The sequence below is a fragment of the Mixophyes fleayi genome, chromosome 8, assembly GCF_038048845.1.
Source record: "Mixophyes fleayi isolate aMixFle1 chromosome 8, aMixFle1.hap1, whole genome shotgun sequence".
Classification (NCBI taxonomy): Eukaryota; Metazoa; Chordata; class Amphibia; order Anura; family Limnodynastidae; genus Mixophyes; species Mixophyes fleayi.
The window spans coordinates 10,815,736-10,840,888 of NC_134409.1; the positions used below are offsets into that span (position 1 = coordinate 10,815,736).

At 40.7% G+C, this 25,153-nt stretch overlaps 1 protein-coding gene across 2 annotated transcripts; it reads right to left on the bottom strand.

Annotated features, from left to right (window-relative positions):
• Positions 1 to 553: 553 nt before the first annotated feature.
• RPE65 (retinoid isomerohydrolase RPE65) lies at positions 554 to 19,726 on the bottom strand. 2 transcript variants are annotated; one of them, XM_075181886.1, is made up of 14 exons: positions 19,622 to 19,726; positions 17,201 to 17,283; positions 15,645 to 15,795; positions 12,607 to 12,714; positions 12,468 to 12,528; positions 11,679 to 11,826; positions 9,630 to 9,711; positions 7,704 to 7,836; positions 6,414 to 6,553; positions 5,118 to 5,247; positions 4,518 to 4,632; positions 2,513 to 2,607; positions 2,194 to 2,305; positions 554 to 1,017 (listed from the first exon to the last, which is right to left on the bottom strand). In XM_075181886.1, the coding sequence occupies exons 1-14, from the start codon at positions 19,630 to 19,632 to the stop codon at positions 866 to 868; spliced, it is 1,521 nt and encodes a 506-aa protein (XP_075037987.1). In that variant the 5' UTR covers positions 19,633 to 19,726; the 3' UTR covers positions 554 to 865. The 2 variants fall into 2 exon arrangements, with proteins under 2 accessions (XP_075037987.1, XP_075037986.1); XM_075181885.1 differs by having other exon boundaries at positions 12,387 to 12,528.
• Positions 19,727 to 25,153: the final 5,427 nt, after the last annotated feature.

Consider the following 25,153-nt stretch of genomic DNA (forward strand, 5'->3'; position numbering starts at 1 on the left):
TAAATTTTCACTGCAACTTACCGAATAGCGGCGACTTGCAAAAATCGGAAGTTAATACATTTACCCCCTGGAGTTTAGTTCTGAGTTCCTGGTTGCAGATGGCTAATTGCTTGATATTTTGCTATATAGCTATAATACTTTTTGTAAAAGTATAATTACACGGAGAACAAACATTATCTAGAGACCTTTCCACCAAACTAAGTCACTTCATTGCATTAGCGATGTTACAATTCAGTCATTTAACACCACCTGTTATCTTTCTTTTCCCCTCGTTTGTGAGAACATGAATCATCTTATTTATTTTAATAAATGCATGTTGTGTTAGAGGTAGGGGAGCTTGAGGCTCTCCAGCTGTAGCAGCACTACAAGTCCCAGCATTCCTAACAGGACATGAAGGGGGATAGTAGTTTCACAGGTGGTGCAGGCCTGGTGCATGATGGACAGTGACCACAGGAAGTTGATAATACAACGGCGATGAGTAACAATAGAGCAAACTTCACGTCCTTGTATCACAAGTATATTTAAGATTGACCTGGAAGTCCAAGTTCAATAATCGCCGTAATGCAAAATACATTTATTAGCAACCAGAATTAAACTAACATCACGTGCTGACTACAATCAGTGGACAGGTCTAGTTTCTACAGAATAACTTGGCCATGTTTCTTCCCTCCATACGTGTGATCTGCTCATGGCCACGGACTCGCAGCCGCGGCAGTAACGTGAAGCAGACAGCGGCTGAGTGCGCCAACGTCCCAGCTGCGCGAGGTTCCAGTAAAGTTACGATACACCGCGCTGGCACGCCACCGTTTTGTACATTGTTCAATCTTGGAGTTAGATTTAGCGACCTCCATATGAGTGGCGTTATTTAGTCTCTCTTGAACAGTCCGTGAAACGTGACCGGGATGTTGGTGTCGACCTCCGCTCTGGCGATTTCGCTCATATCCTTGGCATCCAGAATCAGCAGGAACGAGGGCTTGTGTCCCACCCCCGGGCAGATGGCCACGCTTAGTATCACCCCTGCGGTACAAAAAATGGTGACTAGTGTATATGAAATATTACACAATGATTATCACAACAAGCAATAATGCAAAAACTGAAGTCTTCCTTACAGCTACATCAGCAAAATAAATTACAGGAACTTGCCTTTTGACTTGATGAAAAAAATAAAAATGTTCATGCGTTTTGTCAAAGGTCAGAGGTAACTATTGGTACCATTCCCTTTAAAACGGGATAAGCAGGACGGGCAGAGGTCAGGTCTACAGAACATCAGTATAGCAGATAGACCCCCAAACAAGAATCTTAGTTCAGACATTTGTGTTATATTGATTAATGTAATTTTAAATGTATCAAATTAAATCTGCTGAACTCTGTATTTTGAAATAAGTTGTTTTACGGAAAGAAAACCAGGAACTCTCTCAGATGTCCTTGGGACTAGTCTATTTCTGCAATAACCACAGAGATCATGGTCCATGAAATGTTATTGCACAGAAAGACCACAAGTTATTTGTGAAGGTTCACGATTATATGAGAATTAGCTCATAGTGTAGTCCTGTTGGTGTTTGCACGGTGTAAAAACCTTGTATTGAGATCTGTTGATCAGAAACGTATAAGAAAACTGAGTGGCCTGTAATGAAGATCTAAGCCAACCACTTCCTGGTTCGTTTTATTGTGGGAGTGAAGCTGTGAAAAGACTACTGACTTGTGCACAGCAGCACAGAGTATTTAAATCCAGCCAGCTCCTGGGGGTTAACATTTAGGATGCTCAGACTGGCTACATGGGAGCAGCACTGACTCTCATATGAGGCTCCTGTCAAACTGCTGTAGGAAAATTGTGGTGTCACGCGTGTATATATATGAAACATACATCCAATATGTTTTGTTGTTTTTTTCTATCCCCCAATTGATAAGATGGTTTGTTGTTCATCTCTGTTACGTAGGGTTCACAACCTTGAGCATTTTGTAGCAAAACAATTTTAGAAACTGTTTTGACTTTCTTTTTTTGCTTAAGCTGTTTGCTCCCAGCAGTTTCAGTGACATCAGCACAAATTGTGCCTCTCCCCTCTATGCCGGTGAAGCCGAGTGGTACAAGCAGGATAGCAAAAAAAAAAAAGTTATATTAAGCAACTGAAATGTGACCTATTGATATTTTTTAAACTCTAAAACATAATTGATGATAATTGTCTTTATTATTACCGTCGTCTTCCTCTAGGGCGTCCGGGGATGCAACAAATATAGGTTCGGATGGGTAGGTGTTGGGTTCTTGCCATACCCAAGTCTCTTTCGTCTTGACGTTCAGTTTGGAAAGCTATAAAAGGCCAAAGATATTTATTATCCACTAACAACTCTGTGAGTACTCCAGCCAGGCATACTGTGCCAGTTATACTACGCCAGGTGTATGCCAGTTATACATGTATACTATGCCAGTTATACTACGGCAGGTATATGCCAGGTATACTACGAGAGGTATATGTCAGTTATACTATGTAGGAAACAGAACGCTGCGTATTCTCACTCTGTCTGGAATAAAGTTGTTCAGTCCCAGTCCATACGCGTAGGAATAGTTTTGGCCGCCATGCTTTTTATAGTTGATTTGTGGAAATTCAAAGGCTGTTGAGATAATGACATAATGAGTAGTTCTGAGATATTTTACATTTGAAACTAAATCATACTCGTATGTTATTTAAAATATTCTCCTAGACAAACATCTTTGTATACAGAGAACATTTGACATAATGATTATTTCACTTCTGCGGTTACATGATGGCAGTAGAACAGCGCCACCCAGTGGCCAGACATTAAAGTGTACTTGTCGTGCAGTTTACAGACTACAGACCACTGAAGCGCACCAGTGGAAAACCAACTCGTCTTGAAGCGCACACAGGACATACTTTGTAAAATGACCTTCTTAGCTATTAGATCAGATTCTATCAGTGACGGTCCCAAAGATATGTGAGGAATTGCAGTTGTCAAGCAGTGGGGAGGTCATACTTAATGTTTAACACAGCTGCAGTGTAACGTCAGGGTATATTACCTTCCTGGGTCATATTTGATAATTGTGGTGTATTGTGGCCCTTTACACTGTATTATCTGCTGGTGAGGGCAGAAGCTCCTGTGACACTGATGTCATGTGATCACTCAGAGCCAATGTACTGAAAGCTGGCAGCTGGATGATGTCACAGGATGTTTCCCAGGTGCGCACTGAGCATGCTCCTGACAGTACTTGGGTGGTTCTCGCTCTCCTTAATAGTCATGAATATTCATAGCGGCCGTGCAGATAGCCAACTACACCCTGACATATAAGGTGAATATAGGAGCAGTAACAGACAGTAAGTGTAACGTGTAATTGAAAAACATATTTTGCCCTAAACACACCACAAATGTTTGTACGTAAAAGGATTTGTCCGCAACTGTTCAAACTGTTTGATCCTATTACATTTCGATCAGTGTGGACAATCATTTTGGGTCTATACATGCAGCAACATCTGGACAATATGGATCTGATTCAGAGGGGAACGCAGGTGTAAGCGCAACTTGTGATTAAAAAATGTGCATAGCGCGTGTATGCGTATGTGCGCCGTATCCATCGCCGAAGATGCATCTGCCTGAAAACAGACACCGCTCAGACTCTTACATCCAACTTGAAAACATTTTATATTATATATATTATGAGCGCAATTGCTATGAAGCATAATTTAAAGTTGAATAACTGAACTAATACGGCAGGAACACACGTACAAGAAAAAATTGTTTTTGCTACAACACACTTGGCTAATCCTAATCTATGGCCAAGTGACTACTAAAGTCTCAATAAGCTTCTGCGAATCATTCACAAATATATAATTACAAACCGCTCAGGTGTTCGTGTTCATCATCCACTACTTACATCTGCCCCTTGACCATCCGAAAATAGAACCTCTTTTACAGTTGTAACTGTGACTACATCTCAGTCTGAATCTGTACGAAGTTGCTGGAACACGCCCTTACATTGCCAACGTTAGAGCACCTCCTCCCTCTTCTTCAGGCGTAAGGAGGCGTGAGTGGCAAAAAGTGTCAGGTCTGAATAGCCGCAGCTGCACGGTTCACTTTGCGCATGCGCAGTGCGGAAAAACAGCTATGCAAACGGGCGCACGTCTCACTCTGAATCAGGCTCTATAACTCTGACACCACTAAACTGGGGAATAAAACCATCACGTGTGCTTACGTTTTAAAATTGCTGATCGCAGAGAACAATAGTGTGCACACTTCAAAGTAAATACAATTATCATCGGCTATTTATATAGCGCCACTAATTCCGCAGCGCTGTACAGAGAACTCACTCCCATCAGTCCCTGCCCCATTGGAGCTTACAGTCTAAATTCCCTAACAATGTCAAACATCTCTAGTTCTGTCATTCAGCCCAAGTAGTTTGATTAATGGTTCTTTACCATCATTACAACGAGACAGATCGTTAGATGACCGTTTGGTTTTACGTAGGGACAACAAGGCCACTTTAGTAACGGTTTATAAGAGGTACAAACCTTGTCGAGGACCCGAGAAGAGAACCTCCGGTTCCAGCCAGATGGTGTCGTCGCTGCGCAGGGTCGCTGTGGCCGTTGTGTACGGTAGAGACACCAAGTTCTTTCCTACGTCATTCTGGGGGGAAATAAGGTCATTGAGTCACTGAAAGGGAGAGGAGGCAGATGTACCTCATGGCTCACAATCATCCCTCGCCCTCTCCGAAGGAAAGCGTAAACCCTCCTCGCGGAGGATTACAGCCTCTACGGAAAAGGCGGCTGGTTCCACAATTGGAGCATGGAAGTAATGCCAAGATCATGACATCTCACATAGCGGGGAAATATATGTCAATTTATATAATTCTGCCTATTATATCCCCTTATAGGTCCAAGGGACAAGTGAGGGGGCGTGACGACGCAAATCACTTCATCACGGCCCCCCCCTGTGCAATGCAGCAACTCACATTATTGCGTAGTTGCGCCGTGATTCACTGTGAAGTGGGCAGTATCCCGCTGTTCTGGGAGAGCTCCACTAAACCCAGCAGTCTCGACAATTATGGTTTAGATCTTTCCAGGAAGCTGTGGCGGTATAACTTTATCGAGGTATCGGAGGGGTTACGTTACCTTCTGGATATCCAGGGGCAGGATGTATCTGCGGACTTCAGGCTGAGGAGCTTTCTCCGCAAGCTTTTTAACTTCCTCCCAGTTTTCACGCAAGTTGGCCAGATACAAATAATTGTAGATAAATTCAAAACTGCAACAGTGAGAGTAAGAGTTACTTGTAAAGTACTATATAGTGGTTTTCAGAAATGATTGTCTTACTAAACTATGTATCTCATCATTGTCAGTTAGACTCTATGGGAGGAGTCAATTAGCGGCGAGGTGCCGGAGCAGTCCGCAGAGACACGTCGCCTCAATGTTCTCTCTCAAACCTCCAATCATCTTCCCTCATGTCCGATAGAGGTGCGAGGAGAAAATCGAGTGGAGATTCTCTGCCGTGTTGGCCGACAATGTGCGCAGCTGGACCTCGCGGCTAACTGAATCCTCCCCTTATCTGAGCATAGTTATGTCGCTGAATTACAGATGATGGAAACCTGTATAATAATGAGACATTGACTTAATGTATTATTTAGAGCAACAGATTTCTCAACTCCAGTCTTCATGTACCCCAGCCAGTAAATGCTTTCAGTATTTTATTAATCATCAATTCGGTCAATAGTTTACTTGTTCCTACAAAAAGAAACAGTTTTAAACTTTGATCTGAGGGGTTATAGCGCCTCATTTCCTGTATTGTGTATGCGGTGTGATAGTGGGGGGGTTACAGGATATTCTAATTCAATTTAAGACTCTTCAGCCATGAGTCCTGCTGGGAGACACAGCGAAGAGATGGAACGGAACAGAGAAGATGGCACAAAAAATAGAGTTTGTGGACAAATTCAAATAAAAATGTCCATTACACTTATGGCCATAATACCTATGTAATGTTTGGTGAAAACCGTTTTGGTTCAACAAAAAATCTACTGGAATAAATTATGTGTTATTTCAGGTTTAAATACATCTCTTCTTCTATTTTGTGAACTTTAGGCTAAAATTATATTTGTAATAAATTTGTTTATATAACTTTACATTTAGACAACCTGCTATAAATTTAGATACAGATAGAAAGGTCATAATTCCACTATTAAGCAAGATATAATCCCCATAATGTAGGTAATACATCACAGCATTGGGGCCACATTCAGTTAAAAATCAGCAAAGTAGGAGGGCTACAAATTAGGACAAAGACGCACGTACTCCCCAAAACTGGGGCTTGGTGTAGTTCTTATTGAACAAACCACCATCTGCTGAAGGTCTCTAGAGGTCTCCTATCTATTTGGTGTCTTAGCTCACATTGCGGGATAGTTACATAGATGACATTACCCCTTCCAGCAACACAGGTCCACTATCAAAAATCCATTGTCTTCATACGTATTAATGTGGTGGAAGATGTTGAAGGCCGACGTCCTGTACTTTATATTGAGATATTCTCCTGTGTGTTTCTCTGCAACGTGCATCCACACCTACACAACACAGGAGAGTCACACACATGTAACATGTTAGACCGGTTTCCTACATTGGCTGTTCTGCTAGCTGGAAAAGTCCGAGCTCAATGATTTTATACCTCCTATGCCCTGTGTCAAATGGGAGCTTTAGAATGATGCGATTTTCTGACCAGGAAATCATATCTCAGAGAGGGTATCATGACGGTTAATGGGAAATGCTGTTCCCCAGTCAACAAAACGGTTTTTGGGATCATTATGAAGTGATGGGAACAGCATTGCCCATTCACAGCGTTCTCTTCAATAAACGCTGCACCGCAGCATTCTAAAGCATCTGTCCGGAACTGCCCTAACAGAAGAAACATGGACATAATATACAACCAGCTGTACCAGTTACTTAATGACTTAACCTGGCCACGTATTGATTTTGTTCACCAACTTTAATCATTTTTTTCAATCAAATTTTAAGAAGAATCCCTTCAATTGAGGGTGCCAAATAATTAAAATAAATTAAAGTAGCAGCTCATAAGCCTTCTGCTGGCTTACATCAGATCAGTGTATATTTTAAGTGCAGTGTACAGTTTAATGCAAAGAGTAATTGGTTGTTTGCAGTTGAATTTTTGGAACGCGGAACATGCAAAATGTGGTCGTCCTGTGGGAGTTAAAATTGTTAAAAGCTGAATAGATAACGCCCAAATTGATGCATTTGGCCATTGGACCATTATTACGTGTTAAAGTAAGTTTGCCAGATTAGAAAAAAACAAAATGAATCAATGAGTATGAATTTTTGTGATTTAATTCTTTACTGAAAAAGACAAAGCTAATTAATTTTGAGTTCTCAAATCTACAGTTGGTTTAGTGTATCATTTAAACTGATACAGGAAGAATGAATCATTCCAGTAATGCTCAACTGTGTTTGTGATTTATTTTTATTTTTTTAAGCTAGGGACCCCAAGTGGCAGTGTGCCATTGTCCTAGGACCCAAAGGGACTCCAAAAAGAGGTAGACTCCAATAGTATGTATTGCATATCTGACTACCAGGAGACACAACAACACAGTTCTCTGTCCCACTGGGGCCCCGACTTTCAGACAGGACACCTCTGGATTATAACAATGCAGCACAAGAGGAAGGAGAGAGCACTCGAGAACAGATCGTAATGTTTCAACTTACGCCCATTGTTTCATGAGACTCGAAGCAATCCATGTAATTTGCTCCCCAGATACTCCAAGAAGACAGGAACTTGAACAGATTGATCTTCACAGGTTGCTCTACGAAAACGAAATAATTTGATGACATCCCGAAGCTGGAAGAGAGGTGACAATCACATTATATTACAAAGACCGGAGAATTTCCTATTATATGAGGAGTGAAAAGAGGAGATTTTATTTTATAATATATTGGTGAACGAGGGCTTGGGGAATGTTCTATTCAAATAAAGTATTAAAAATGTGTTTTGTTTTTTTTACTATTTTGGTATTGGGAGACCTCTTTCCAAGGGTCCCAGTCTTTTCCATTATCCCCAGTGCCCACAACCCAGAGAGCCAAGAAGAACCCCATCACTTTTCAGCATAAGACTGGTAGAGGCAGCATGTTGCACATTTTCCACCACCCCATAGGGGCCACAGTCCTGCGCTGACCAAGGTGCTGCTGGTTTCAACTACAACAGGAGGACCCTGTGCTGACGGTTTCCTGGTTATTGTGTGACCTTCCCCCGGCCTGTCTAGGCTGATGCTGGTTTCCAGTTTAGTAGAGCTATCGAAATGAATGGGCTATTGAAATAAATGGGCCATTGAAATAAATGGGCCATTGAAATAAATCGGAAAAACTCTGTGCTTCTTGTATCTGGACACATTCACTAACACATGTGACCATTACCGGCACATAAGAACAGGCATACCGCATATCAAAACCTTTTGTATGCCTTTTCACTTGCGGTTTGCACTTGTGTTTTTGGCACACATGCAATGTCGGTGAGAAACTGGCCAAGACACCTGTGCTAAAAAATAAAAATAAATATATATTTATTTAATCAATAGTTTTTTTTTATTCCATAGTCTTTTCTGATAATGCCATCCTGAGATGACAGTAACAGAATAGCTATCGCGAGAGATACTTTACGATGACAATATTGGTGGCGGAATTTCATAGCGAACAGTTTTGCTGGCTTTAAAAATCAGTATTTTGTTATTATTTTTTTGAATAAAATGTTCATTACTTATGGCTAACAGTTCAATTTAAACATATTTGTTCTTGAATCCCACTGTCCCTGAATCTTTTTGCTACTTAAAGTGTTCGAAGCAGATTCAGGAGATTTTTTTCAAGCAATCGAAAATATTGTACGGAATGTATAGATCTGGACTTTTCACGGTTGTACTTTTTTATGGCGAAATAACGTATGTGCCTTTTTTCCGGTCGCAATAGTGCAAAAAAGTAAAGAATAGAATGATGCAAGGCTAAAAATATTTTGTGTTTTCATGGGTGAAGCATTATGATGTGTGACACTGGGGAAATCAATTAGCCCCCAGTCTCCAAGGTATTTAAACATAGGGGAACATACAATTCGGCGCGTTATGGAACATCCACGGAGACACCTCGCGTTGGAGAATTTACAGGAATCTACTAATTTTTTCAGAAAAATTAACTACACCACTGATCGCTGTGCAGAAATGCCAATCGTCAATCACTGCTTTATTTATTGAATTTTGATAATGCTACTGCCTAATAAAAATTACACGTACATTCCCCCACCAATTGTTATACCTTCTGTATCCTGCGCCCCCCATACCTCTTAGATTGTAAGCTCATATGGTCAGGACCATCTTTACTTCCTGTTTCATGCCATTGTGTGTCATTTGTTTGTGTCATGATCCCCTCAAATGTACAGCGCTGTGTAATATGTCAGTGCTTTGTAAATAAACGATAGTGATGTTAGGGTTAAATACGGTATCTCCTTTTCAAACTGATTTGAATACACGGAATTGTTTTCTTAGTTCTCGCTGCTGCCACCTGCTGGTGACTCCTGATTTATGCACTTTATTTGGTTTCTGACAACAGAACTGTGACATGTAGGAATTACACAGAGGCTGCGGACGTTACCTGTGGACGTAGGATGGGGTGAACCTGTCACTGCAAGGAAACTGGACAACAACCTTGGACTTTGTTACTGGATCTTCTTTGTCTGAAACACAAAACCAGGATTACTATGCGTTAAATAATAATGTTAATCCTTTTTTACTTTAACAAATCCATTAATTATATGTGAGACTTTAACAAATCCATTAATTATATGTGAGAAGTTCTATACTGTAAGCACCACCCACAAACTGTTAGGCCACACCCCTTGTGTCCCTTTACCTGTGCTTTAAAACAACTATACACACAAACACACACACACATAGTCTGCTAGAAAACATTTGTAGCCACACGATATGTAGAGTTTGACCGAAGGTGTGGGGCGCGCAGTCCCCTCAATCAAATCCTCCACAGAGGGACACAACCCAATGCAAATTACACCCCCAAGTTGAAAATTTTAAGAGTTTATTATTTACAAAGGATTTCTAGTACTAGGAGAATTACAAGACAAAGATCATGTGAAATATATTCGCAAATAATTACATTTTTCTGTCTTTCAGCTTATTTTCTGCTGAATGCAATGCTTATTATCCCTGCATTTCCACATATATAAATTAATAAATCATCATTAGCTATATATATATATATATATATTATATATATATATATATATATAGCGCCACTAATTCCGCAGCGCTGTACAAAGAACTCACTCACATCAATCCCTGCCCCATTGGGGCTTACAGTCTAAATTCCCCAACATACAGAGACACAGACAGAGAGAGACTAGGGTCAATTTAATAGCAGCCAATTAACCTACCAGTATGTTTTTGGAATGTGGGAGGAAACCGGAGCACCCAGAGGAAACCCATGCAAACACCGGGAGAACATACAAACTCCACACAGATAAGGCCATGGTCGGGAATCGAACTCATGACCCCAGCGCTCTGAGGCAGAAGTGCTAACCACTGAGCCACCGTGCTGATAAATAAATTGGTGTTTCTGTGTAACAACAATAAAGGCAGCATAAGAAATTAAAAGCCCCATAGAATTTGTTATTTTAAATAAGGGAGAGGGGAGGATGTCAAGGGTCAGGATCCCAAGAGAGGGGGAGTGGGGTTAAGGATCCCAAGAGAGGGGGAGTGGGGTTAAGGATCCCAAGAGAGGGGGAGGGAGGTTAAGGATCCCAAGAGAGGGGGAGGGGGGGTTAAGGATCCCAAGAGAGGGGGAGGGAGGTTAAGGATCCCAAGAGAGGGGGAGGGGGGGTTAAGGATCCCAAGAGAGGGGGAGGGAGGTTAAGGATCCCAAGAGAGGGGGAGGGGGGGTTAAGGATCCCAAGAGAGGGGGAGGGGGGGGGGGTTAAGGATCCCAAGAGAGGTGGAGGGAAGGGGGTTAATGATCCCAAGAGGGGGAGAGGGGGTTAAGGATCCCAGGGGAGGGGGGCTAAGGATCCCAAGAGGGGGGGGAGGGGGTCTAAGGATCCCAAGAGGGGGGGGGGAGGGATTAATGATCCCAAGAGGGGGTTAGAAGGGAGGGTACTAGGGAAATGCATTATCTGTGGGCACGAGATGTGATAAGCATCTCTGAAGGCTTCCACCACCATATGATAACGTTTTGCACATCTCCCACCGTCCAGTAGAGTTACAGACCCTCTTGGGAGCTTCCTGGATATTCCAAGAGAGTCGGCAGGAACACTCATCTACATCTCACTTCCCGCACCTAATTCTAATGTGCATAGGAAGAAATCCATCCGGCAGGATCTAAGCTTTATCTCAAACAACTATTCTGATAACTTCCTGAATTTTAGTTTTTTGGTTTTTTTTTAATATCATTGACAACCCTTGAAAATATCATCTGCTAACAATTTTACAAATTACCAACAGCCAACAATTTCACTGGCAAATTGTGATTCTAAAATGTATCATGATGGTAATATCCAGGGACAGAAAATAAAACTAAATTCTATGCAATGTTTAGTACTGTCAGGTAAAAAGGTTACTATTTTCTTCTTTTACTGACTGATAGTAAATTTACTGACAGTTTGGCCATTATGGCCTATACATGATTACACACCTTCCTGCAGAGGGGGGATTTTGATGAGATTGTAAGCGATGGCGAAATTCTTCCCAAAACAGTTTCCGATATTGTAAACCGTGCCGTCATTTTCGATATGCGGATGCGCCGTGACGCCGTTGATGGAGATGTACTTACAAAGATCCACCTGAAAGTCAAACAACAAGCTGCAAGGTTACTGGTGATGAATCACACGCCAATGTTTACTGCCGCTGCAGTGACATTTAATTATATGAGCAATCTGTTATATATATTAGACATCATAAAATTATCATTTCAAATTTGTAGACACACTCAAAGTCTTATTACCTTAATAATTACTGCATATAAAATATAGCAAAACAGTATAAATGATTCACCGAATGATGACTGATAAAGAGGCTGGTCACAAAATGTTATTTAGCAAACGAAAGTATCACACAAAGAAAGAAAGACCATAAAACTTTGAGTAATACGTTTTAGACAGTAATAAATTATTCTCCTCATTTTCGGTGTTAAAAATTCTTAAGGAGTTAAAAATTTCTGCATTGTATTAAATCCTAAAACATGGTTTTTGGGGATGTCTATATGACTCTGTTTGCAGGTCTCCAGAGGTGTTTCAGGTGTCATGTCACTTAGCAGTCTCAGGATGACTGCAATAAAAAGAAATTTGATACCCAGCCCAATGGTTGGAAAATAAACCTCAAAATAAACACACGCATAAAGTACCTTTTTAATGGTTTCTAGCGTCTCCGGATTGACCTTTGTTATGTAATTGGTTTCTGTGCAGGCGTAAAAGTCCTCACCCACCGGATATACGTTCACCAGGGCGTTGTCCGTCACTTCGATGCCTTTGAAGTATGAAAAAAACCTGCGCACCAAATATATCATTACAATGGTCACTGATGGCATGTGGCATGTTTCCGTACACAGCGTGTTCCTCACTCACCTGGAAAATATATTCTTACAGGGGTCGGGGAAAGCAAAGGTGCCAAATTCTGTGATTACGATCCTCTTCTCAGTCATTGCTCGGACGTAGGCGTCAGTCTTTACAAACCTGCAGCCAGGCATACGGTACAATATCATGATGGTTTATGTTGTATTACATTGCGGTTTAGTGTCCGGCTTGCGACTGGTTTTAATTACTGCATTGTAAGCAGTGGCAAATTCTAAAAGATGCATTTCGGGCCTGTGCTGCTTATTGCAAAATGCGTGGGATGTGGGACGTGCTGTGAAGAAAATTAAAACCCTAAAGCGTTCTATACGGTGTGGGTCAAAGCTATGGGTTGATCATGCAACCTACATGTATGGTGCACCAAAACATGCGCTACACCTCTGCAATGTTGCACGCTCAGAGTGAATTAACAAGCAAAATATTTCTGCTGAACGTTGCCTTGTGTTGTGCTAGGAGCTACTTGTCCGGGAGCATGCCCAGGGGCCGGGGTGAGAGTGCCCAAATGACCAGTATAGCGGAGATCTGCAACACCGATTCCCAGACCTGCCTAAACCACACCCATTATGTGTGGCCACTCCCATTGCCAGGTAGGCCACACCTTCTTTTTGATGACTGGTGGCAGGTGTGTTGGTTGCTATGGGTTACTACATATCTTTAGTAAATGCCAATGAGATTGTAAGCACTTTTGGAGCAGGATTCTCATTGTTATTATCTCTCAATTATGTAAATAATAAAGTTTATGGGAACGTCATAATGCACGATATGTATGATTTACTCTGCACAAGAGGAAAAAGAGGTTTCCGCTTTATAAATCAATAATATTAACCCCCATAGACACAGTCACACCTAGTGGCTAATTAGTAGCGGGTTTGTAGGATATTACCAATAGCACTTAAACTTATGATTCAATTTCAGAGAGGTGCTAGAAAGTTTGTGAACTCTTTAGAATTTTCTGAATTTCTGCATTATTAGGACCTTAAATGTGTTCAGATATTCATATAAGTCAGAAAACTAAAGAGATCCCAATAAATTAAACATTATATACTTTTTCATTAATATATTGATCAACACCTATGCTTTCGGTAACTGGTGTGTCTTCCTTGAGCAACAATGACTTCACTGAAATGTCTACGGCAATTGTCCCGCACATTGGCTTGGAGGAATGTTGTAGGTGGGTCTTCTTATCTTGCTTCAGGTCCTGCTTCCTTTCAATTGGATTAAGGTCAGGAGAGTCAATCAATGGGATGACAATCGGGTATAAACCTGGGTCTTCACTACCAAAGACTGGTCTTCACCACATAGGTATGTGAACACAAGCCAGCAAAGACGTTCCTGAGTACTTCAGAAAAAGAGTTTACAATGCTCACCAGGCTGGAAAAAGGATTTCTAAAGACTTTGGGCTTCACCAATCCACGATGAGGCAGATAGTGTCCAATTGGAGAAAATCCATCATTGTTACTCTCCCCAAGAGCGGTTGTCCAAGCGCAAGGCATATAGTGATCCCGGAGATTTTGAGGAACCCCAGAGTAACATCCATGGTTCTGCAGTTCTCTCTTGCACTGGCTAATATCAGAGTTCATTAGTTCTCCATCAGGCAAACACTGAACAAGAATTGTGTGCATGGAACAACAGCCAGGAGAATGCCACTACTCTCCAAGAACATCGCTAAAGACCACCAGGATGAGCCAGTAGACTATGGAAGAATGTTCTGTGAATGGATGAGTCTAGAATAGAACTTATGGGGCTTAATTGAGAAATGTTATGTTTGGAGAAAACCAAACACTGCATTTCAGCATAGGAACATCAATCCCAACTGTGAAGCTGCCACCAGACCAGGACAGCCTGCCAAGGAACCATGGATTCTGGATTGTTAGAAATCCTACTGGAGAATATCAGGATATCCGTCCATAAACTGAAGCTCAATAGAATTTGGGTCTTGCAGCGAGACAACAACCCTAAACACAAAAGTCAGTCTACAGATAATGGTTGAAGCAGAAGAAATTTTGCGTGTTGGAATGGCCCAGACCCTAATCCAATCAAAATGTTAGGGCAGGGCCTGAATTGGGGTGTTCATGCAAGAAAGCTGACCGACATCCATGAGTTTAAGTAGTTCTGTAAGGAAGAATGGGCCAAAATTCCTTCAAGTCGATGTGCGGAATGATAAAAAATTACCGTAAGCGCTTGATTAAAATCCGTGCTGCTTAAGGGGGGTCACACTAGTTACTGAGAAGTTCACATACTTTTTCCGACAGAGGTACTGAGAATGCAGCCAATTAGCTCAATAGAAGCTAGTGACATCACTGGGGTACTAAGAAATACAGCCAATCAGCTTCTTAGAAGCTAGTGACAAAATCGAGTTACTGTAAATGCAGCCAATCAGATCCTTCTACTGTACGTATATCAGTGGCGGATCCAGGGGGGGGGGGCGATCGGGGCGATCGCCCCCCCTAGCAGACACTTGCTGCCGACGGCTGCACAGTATGTGCAGGTCCGTCCAGCCGTGACAGGCAGGGACAGTGTGCTGCCCGGCTGCTCTGACTGTTTAAAACACAATCAGAGCAGCCGGGCAGCACACTGTCCCTGCCTGTCACGGCTGGACGGACCTGCACATAGTGTGCAGCCGTCGGCAGCCTAAGATGCTAGAAAGGGGCAGGGCCTAAATCGCCCCCCCCCCCTACCTAAATCGCCCCCCCCCTACCTAAATCGCCCCGGGTACACCAGTTTTCTAGATCTGCCCCTGACGTATATGGCAGGTGGTATTTAATTTCCATTTTTCAATATATGCTCAGTAAAACATAGACATTAATCATCCGAAACAAACAATTGTCTGAGAATTTAGACTCGTCCATTCTACCTGCTAGTGTACCACTTCTGTTGGATATACCATACAAGGACATTCAAATGGTGTTCTAATTTTACTTTATTTTATAATTTAGGACGATTTAAAACTGTTTTTAATCCAGTTTCAGGAGTAGGTACCACATTAAACATTGATGAGAAGAGAAGATCTGCAAGATAAAGGTCACACCTACCTGCGATGATATGTGACATGACCCTCTTTAAACTCAAACTTGTGGAGCAGAGCTTGCCCATCAAACAAGTGGTAAAACTGCTCTGAGCCAACTTCGAACAGCCCAGGGCCGCACCTCAACAGACTTCCGGACAACCACGGGGGTAAACGACCTATCCGAGAGTGAATGGAGATAGACAAACCATAGGAGAGATGTGAAAACTTCAATGTACAAAATGAAAGTCACTCACTGGGCCTGATTCATCAAGGAATGGAAAGTGATCGCAATTTGTGATTTAAAAAAAATAATAATTAAAAAAAATTGCATCAGAACGCACAGGAAAAAAAAAATGACATTAACACCTGTTAATACTATAATCATTAATAAAAATTCATAAAAAAAAATGTTTTTTCCCCATGAAATAAATTTATCAAGTTGTTATTACGGAACACTGTACATAAAATGCATTTTTACCGTTTCTTTTACTTGCAAACACATGTTCTAGCTGCATACACATCCGTCATCACCGTCACTTACACCAGACCTGTAGCTGGTGCAAGTGATAAGGCTAAAAAACACCTGAGAGATGCCCAGAGCTTGAATGGGACGGATGTGTGCGCACTTGACCTTGGCACGCCCTTACTGTAAATTGCCTACGCCCCTTCACCTCCCCCGTTCCTCCCTTAAAATCTTGGGCAGTCGTAAACGTCCTTTGAGTTTGACGATGAATTGCATGCACTGGCGTATAATCCATTTCTGAGCATTTATACCATTTCACGCAATATACAGCACATATCGGGATTTACATTACTTAATGAATCGCGACCAATATCTACTCTATTACATCTGCTGTCCAATATTTGTTACAAATAGGGGCAATTAGAAATTCCCATTATCTTGTAACACAAACTCAGTTCTGTTAGTGGTCACATGAGAGTTTTTCATGCAGCAAAATAATAACGACTACGGAGAGCAACTTCATTTTCAATTTCAGAGCATTTTTCCTGTTAGCGAGAAAACCATTGCCTTAAAAGTTCTACATACAGGGCAATTGCCAGGGGGTCATAGTTTAGGGGGGGGGGCATCTAAAAAGGTCACCCATGAAGTATATTTATTTTCCCTGCGCCACCCCTGTAGAAACCACTGCTACTTCTTAACTCAAGCTGCCGGGTGCCACTCCCTCATGTCAGTGACACTCTGGGGGTGTGGCTATGATGTCATAGCCACATTTCCAGTCTGACAGGGAAGCAGAAAATGTCCCCCTTTCCCCTGCCCCGCACGTACGCCTAGTGGTGAGGAGAAAGTCTAGTTGGGCACCTGAAAGATCTCTAGAGATATATCAGAGGCAACGATCTATGATATCTTTCCTGAACAATTCACATGATCCCTCTGATATACACCACGAGACTTGAAATAGAAAAACAAATGTAGCCAAATTCATAAATAAATTAAATATTCCTATTTCCTATGACTTAATCATATTCCAGTTAAGGATTTCTGATTTCTGAGTCCTTTGACAAGACATGGAAGAAACCATTTTGAGTACACCATACCATTGCAGAATCAAACGGACTCACCGGTCACATGCACACTCATTGGGGTAGCCAGCTCCTCCACTGTCTCAAACAGCTTCTTGTACCCACCGGCAGGATGCTCCACACTACAAAATAATCACATCACACAGTCCACTTACATACAGGAAATGTAATCTACATGGGGGAAAAGTTCTCCCCCTTCATTAATTAGATATAAAAGGTAGCTCCACCCAAAATATTATTTTTTAAATCCTATCCCCAAACTGGTAAGCCTGTTTTTTGAAATAATTTTCATGGTTACCAAATGTGTAAGGTTAACAGAAACCGTCCCAGGTTTTGAAGATTTGTCCTTGGAAATGTCCCTATATTTCCATATTGACCTACTGTAGAGACCATCATCTCCTTTACTGAATAAGCCATGTAGTTCCCTTTATCTCAATATCTCCATTATAGTTCTCCTATAATACTTAGACACAAGATACACAATGAGTGGATTAAGGGGTAGATTTACTAAAAAATCCAAAAAGGAAAAAGTGGAGATGTTGCCCATAGCAACCAATCAGAATCTAGCTACCATGTTCTATAATGTACTAAATGAATGACAGCTAGATTCTGATTGGTTGCTATGGGCAACATCTCCACTTTTCCGTTTTAGAAAGGGATCACTTTAATTTTGGAGTTTTAAAAATTGCACATAACAATAATTGTAAATTGTGAATAAAAAAAACCCAACAACAAAAAACATGGTTTACAATCTATTCTGGTATAACTATATTACAGAGAGTACAAATCTAACCAAGATTCCTGAATGGAAATTCAGGACAAAACAGACCTCACCCCCAATGCAGATGTCTTTATCAAGCACTTGAATTAACAACATCAGTGAATGAAGGATCAGGTCTGAGAAATCAAGATGTATTTAGTTGTATCAAGCACATTAAGCTCCGACCTCCTGCATTCTGCTAAATAGCCACTAAATTTATAATCCAACTTTTTTTTTTTTATAACCTTGTGATAATGTTTTCCTACTATTTATATAAAACTACACACATTTTAGATAAGATAGTGATTTACTGGGGGAGGTTATTTTGTTTTTTAAATGCAGATTTTATTCTTAGCACATAAAAAAATCCTACAGTGAACCAGTCTATGGGAAGCTCGGATTTGATAATACAGAAGATTGTGGCCTATAATCAGGTAGGTAACGAGTAAAAATGTGGTAAGCAACATCACTACGTCTATAAAAGAGCTACTAACAGCGTTCATACATATAAATATTATATATTAATATTATATATTCATTAAAAACAGGAAAGTTTATTTTATGTAGCCATAAAAAAACATCTAAATTTCTATCCCAATACTTTTATTCATTGCTATGGCTACATAATACACTACATAATACACTACATAATACACTGTCCAGTTCATTGAAGTATTGGCGAGAGCACCACCATCTTTTGCACTATATATATATATATACACACACACAAAAAATTAATAGATCATCTGCACTCACCATGTACAGACTGGGGTGCAAGAAGGGGTTGCCCACATTGTATAGATGAAAAACTGGGATACTCTGCACTCTCCATACACATAATTAATGCTGTACTAAATACTTTTCTATATTAAAAACAGGGAATGTTAGTTCCGCATATTGCAATATATGTTAAGCTGATCAACTTGCACCCGACTCTTTCAATTAATTAATTCATTGTGTCAGGTGAGTCCCAGGTCTCCCATGGCTGCTAGTGCTAGGGAAAGACTTGCCTTTAAAAAGCTGTCTGCAGGTAAGCCTTAAACCCAGATAAGATAGCATAGCAGTTGATCATGTTAGGACTGACCAGAATGGGAAGACTTTGGCGTGAGTTGGTCAGCTTAACATATATTGCAATATGTGGAACTAACATTCTGTTTTTAATATAGAAAAGTAGTTAGTATAGCATTAATTGTGTGTTTGGAGAGTGCAGAGAATCCCTGTTTGTATCTCTATATATCAATATTTATATATATCTATAGATATATATATATCTCATCATCATCTACATATACATAATTATATATATATATATATATATATATATATATATATATATATATATATATATAGCGCCACTATATATAGAAAATCTGTGTTGCCATTGCAGACAGCTACATCTATCTGTTTCAGAAGCAAAATTTTGTTTCCACTGCAAATATAAGTGCAATGTACACCGCCTTCATTACTAAGTTCGTCTCAATCTAATTTTTTTTTTTTTCAACATGTATAAAATTATTTCTTAAAATCAATAGCCACAAAAGCAGCTTCATCTCGACTAAGAACTTCAGATGCAGACGCTGTACTAGAGAAAACATAGTTTTTGTTAGAAGTTGCGTCTATTAGAAGATGAGCAGCCAGTGGTGGATGTATGAGGTTGACGCGTTGACCTGACTGTTAATACCTTCTTGTGTCGTACTTACTGTCTAGCCATGATGCCTCCTGCAAAGAATCAGCCGCTCTGAGGGTGAGATTGAGAGTCTGAAGTCTCATGCTATTTATAGAGACTTTCATTTGTTTCGAGAGAATAATCTTCTTAACAAGACACCCCAGCCAATCGGCGTGGACACGGGGAACAGACGTCTCTTTCAGGGCTTGGAATTCTCTTGAAGCAGTTCTCTCCGTTGAGTCCTCTCCGCACAAGGAGGTTCTTTGAAAGATGTTTAGTTCTAAATCCTTTCAAACCAACTGTGGATTAAATGAAAGAATTGCGGGAAAAGAATTCGGTCACGCAACAAGAACAGTGTTTTCACATGCTAATTGCTTACTATATGTAAAGCCCCAAATCATTTGCACAATGGAAACCTGTAGAGGTTACATCCCAAAACAAAGAGCGTGTCTTGTTCTTCCCTGACGGATGGCTCTGTTGTAATCAGGATGCAATGCCTGGGGGTCCTAGATTAATAATCATCATAATCTATGTTCTGATATAGCACATAGTATAATTAATCAAACCTAGGGGTATACTTACTAAACTGCGGGTTTGAAAAAGTGGAGATGTTGCCTATAGCAACCAATCAGATTCTAGCTGTCATTTTGTAGAATGTACTAAATAAATGATAACTAGAATCTGATTGGTTGCTCTCCACTTTTTCAAACCCGCAGTTTAGTAAATCTAGCCCCTAAAGTCTAATGATGTAGAATTACTGGATGAAAAAAAAATACATATCCTGAAATGTTCTGGTCACCACTTAAATGTACTTACTGTCCATATATATTATTTTATGGGCTGATTTACAGCATTTGACTTACATGCAAATAAAGTTTGCATTTGCACCCTTGTATAGACTCCTATAATACAGGTAAGGAGAAGCAATGGCAGCGTTTTTAAAAATGTAAATAGTGGAATTTGCCGTCTAATATTATTATTAATTTATATGGCTCCACAGATTCCATAGCGTCTGACATAGTAGTACAAATACAACACACACGAAAGCAGTAGACATAACATGTACATGGGTACAGAACACAGCACGGCATACAGAAACCATTCAGCATCAGACACGACAGGGACAAACAAGGAAGACAGAGGCTGGACAGACATGAGACGTAGGGTAGAGGACCCTGCTCGTGAGAGCTTACATTCTAAAGGGAGGGGGGTGGTGAGAGACAAGAGTAAAAAGGACATAAAGGGCCTTTAACATCAAATAAATTGTACACTACTATTAAAAACAAAAGGAAATCATTTAAATTATAGTTGTATCTCTCTTCCCAAGGTGTTGGTAGCAGCTGCCACCAACTTTTTAAACTTCTAGAAATCTGCTGAATCTGTCTCCTTTCTTATTTCCATGAATAAAATAGAGGAGACGTATAACTAGAAAGCCAAGATTTTTGGGGGAAGTTGTAGAGTTATGCAGTGCGGAATTACAACATGCATTTCACGAGGACAGTTCAGAACGTTCATTGTTCGGTAATTTTATAACGGGATTAAAACGTTATGTAGTTTGTTGCTGGGTACAAAGTACATTTGTCCTAGAACACTTACTAACGAGATTACAGCCATCACTGCAGCCATGAACTTGTGTTATGTTAGGTGGCAGCTATATAAAGATTCCTAGGATTCCGGAGTATATTAGTCAGGAGATACTGTATTTGTAATATGGTTACACTGTCTTTTTACCTGTCGCTGAGATATGAAAGCACATAGGAGGTATTAATACCACCAAGTTTGACCCCAGGTGTTTTAAAGGGATGTCCCACAAGGACATGTTATTTACATTCTGCAAACAGCGGTATTGGTAAGCGACATTCTTAAAAATGAAAGATTAAGCAAATCTTTTAATCTAGGCAAAAACCAGGTTGTGCGTTATACAAAACTCCTCAATCATATTACGTAAACTGCAGAAACCGTACACATGCATTGTGCTCGAAAGCTGTTTGCAATAATAATCCCTGTCACAAATCATACAGGATTCTTAGTATGACCTCCAGGGAAAACGGAAGTATGTTTATTTAAGCAGATACATATAGAAAACCAATTGGTGCAGAGCACCTGTGAACAACAACTCAATATAAGCAATGGTGTGTTTCAAACATATGAAATAGCAAGTTTAGTCCATAGCAATAACAGTTCCAGGATATGAAGGGTTAACCGCCGTACAAGGTAGCAGGACAGCCAGGTTTGAGCCACAGATGCAGGGAGTGATTAATGGTTCAGTAAGCAACACAGGGTCAAGGTTGAGTGTTATACCAGTAGTGGCCTATGTAGAGAGGGCGCTGGAGAGCAACACAGTACAAGCAGAGGCCAGATCAAGCTGCAAATCTGGATGGTCGAACACAGTGAAGTGGAATCACAGACGGAAAGCAGAGTCAAATACCAGGTAAAGGGTCAGTCCAGGCAGCAATCAGGGATGGTCAGGTCACAGGAGGAGGTCAAACAAAAGTAACAAACTGGAGCAAGTTATTTACAAGGATAGCAGACAAACAGCAGCAGCCAGGAACAAATGATGAACTGCAAGGAGCAATGACTGAGGCAGGTATATAAAGCAGTGGAACAGGTAGGTGCAGGCACTAATCAGGGAAGGAGGTTAACTCCTGCAGCCAAGGTGGAATGTTCAAAAGGTAGAACAGCAGCACCTTTGGTGGAAAAGAGGTACTGCAAGCCAAATACAAACTAATGGCAGAGTCCTAACTACCCCCACAATTTTGCAACCAGATTTACTTGAGGTTTCGCTCCACTTTAAGGAAGAGCAATGCTGAAAATGTAGCCAGTATCGTATACACTGTCACACTGTACAACACACCACACAGAGAGGGTTTTATATATTAAAAGAAAGAATAAAATGTAAGGGTATAATACAAAAACAAAAAGTCACAGGCAGAATTTGATATATTTATCTTTTATTAATTTAAGACCTTTTTTCTGTAGTAAAGGACGGCGATGTTAGAAATATTATACAGTGCTTCCATGAGGGTAGAAGAAACTCTCAGACATTTCGAAAAAATTCTGTTCTCCATTTGACACTCTAAGGTCACATTATGGACTAAACCCAAATACTGGTTTATCAGCCCTAACTAAGAGGAGAGGGTTTGCTGCACTAAATATCCGTGTTTCCAAACCATGTCATCATCTCAGTGCCGTAACTAGACATTTTAGTGCCCTGGGCGATACAGGGCACCGGCGCCCCCCATCTATGTGGGTGTGGCCAACCTAATGTGTGGGTGGGGCTAGCACTTTACTGAAAGAATTCTGTTACACATATTTGCAAATATATATATATATATATATATATATATATATATATATATATATATATATATATATATATATACACACACACACATATACATACACACAGTGGTGGGATTGAAATAAATTAACAACCGGCTCTCTGCCCTAATGACCATTTAAAGTATGCAAAAAATATATAGCGAAAGGTATTCTAATATCTCATGCACTTAATACTCAAATAAGAATGTGTCTGTCTGTTAGGGAATTTGGACTGTAAGCCCCAATGGGGCAGGGAGCATTACTATAGGATAACAAACAAAGCTTGTTAGAGCTTATTTTTAGAGCTTATTTTCAAGGGCCCCTATAAAGGATATTATTAAGTATTAAATATTTCTTTTTTTATTAAAAACAGGAGAGAGAGAGACTGAGGCTGAGAGAGAGAGACTGAGACTGAGAGAGAGAGAGAGAGACTGAGAGAGAGAGAGAGACTGAGAGAGAGAGAGAGACTGAAAGAGAGAGAGAGACTGAGAGAGAGAGACTGAGACTGAGAGACTGAGAGAGAGAGACTGAGAGAGACTGAGACAGAGAGAGAGACTGAGACAGAGAGAGAGACTGAGAGAGAGAGACTGAGAGAGAGAGACTGAGACTGAGACGGACTATGAATTCATTTTCAGCTTGCACGGAGGTGAGGAAAAAGGAAAAATAAGCCTAAAATGAACTTCGTGGACTGAGATACTATTATGATAACAACAGTATTCACAACACTTCAGGAAAGCGCTACGTATCTCCATAGCTTACTTGGCTACACTGCGGAAGAACTGCACGCGATGCTTGCCATTCAGCCGGACAACGATGAATAAAAGTATGGAGTACATTTGTCAGAAGCGCACAATTGTACTGTTAAAAAAGACCAAACACCCAAAAAATGAGCCTTTACAGTCGGACCTTTACAAAAGGAAGACGGCGTGAAATTGACAGAGAACAAAAAACAAATGTTATTTACCGTCCTATACGGCGATGTGCCTTTAACTTCTGCAGTGGAACGCATGTGCATTCCACAGACAGGAAGTTCGGCATTTGCGTTCCACTGCAGAAGTCAAAGGCTTTTCTTTTCACTGACAAAAGAGCTAGGTAGCGGGCGGCTGCTGCGCCCCTTTGGGGCTTGCGCCCTGGGCGACGGCACCGCCTGCACCACCCTAGTTACGGCTCTGCATCATCTATTTTCTATCAAATCTCTAGCGCTGTACAGAGAATATTTGTCATTCAAATCAGTCCCTGCCCCATTGGAGCTTACAATCTAAATTCCCTAACACACAGACTAGGGTTAATTTTGTAAGCAGCCAATTAATATTTCAGTATGTTTTTGGAGTGTGGGAGGAAAACCGGAGCACCCGGAGGAAACCCACGCAAACACGGGGAGAACATACAAACTCCCCACGAATAAGGCTATGGTCAGGAATCGAACTTGTGAATCCCCCCCAGCACATATCATGGAGTTAATCTCCGTCAGGTGACTGGTACCACAGTCACGTGACCTCCAAGATTTTACCTCAGTTTTAGAGATCCCCACCTAGAAGGCAAAACACATTCTGTATAACAAACTGTTCTACACCTCAATATTAACCCTATAACCCCTTGATTTAATGCAAAAAATACTGCAAGGGAAAAATAATTATTTGTCACAAAAATGACAGAGGTACAAGTATATAAAACACTGAGCACCTGTGAGTTCAGTGATAATATAACACAGGACTTACGTTGTGCCCTAACTATACACTGCATATCTAGGAGGTATAACACAGGGGTATTACATACAAGAGAAACAGCACTGAGGGCTAGATTTACTAAGCTGCGGGTTTGAAAAAGTGGAGATGTTGCCTATAGCAACCAATCAGATTCTAGCTGTCATTTTGTAGAAAGTACTAAATAAATGAAAGCTAGAATCTGATTGGTTGCTATAGGCAACATCCCCACTTTTTCAAACCCACAGCTTAGTAAATCTAGCCCTGAGGGTTCTAGAGCCTTGGGGCTGTTGCCCATAGCAACCAATCAAATTATATCTATCGTGTAACTAGTGCAATAATAGCTGGAATCTGATTGGCTGCTTTGGGCAACACCTCCACTCTTCCTTTTTAGATGTTTTTAGCAAATCTACCCCTTGATGTTTTAAAGCTATAATGTAATATTCAATGGCAAAATAAATTATCTGAAGAACTGCTTGTCTTAAAAAATAAACAATTTCTTAATTACACGTCAACCAGGACTCTACAGATAATATTGTCCA

What these genes read in the sequence shown, in the direction of transcription:
- RPE65 (XM_075181885.1), bottom strand. An exon ending in TGTAAGAATATATTTTCCAG is followed by an intron (nt 12,529 to 12,606) that starts GTGAGTGAGGAA and finishes TTTGGTGCGCAG; the next exon opens with GTTTTTTTCATACTTCAAAG. An exon ending in AGTCTCATGAAACAATGGGC is followed by an intron (nt 6,554 to 7,703) that starts GTAAGTTGAAAC and finishes TGTGTTGTGTAG; the next exon opens with GTGTGGATGCACGTTGCAGA.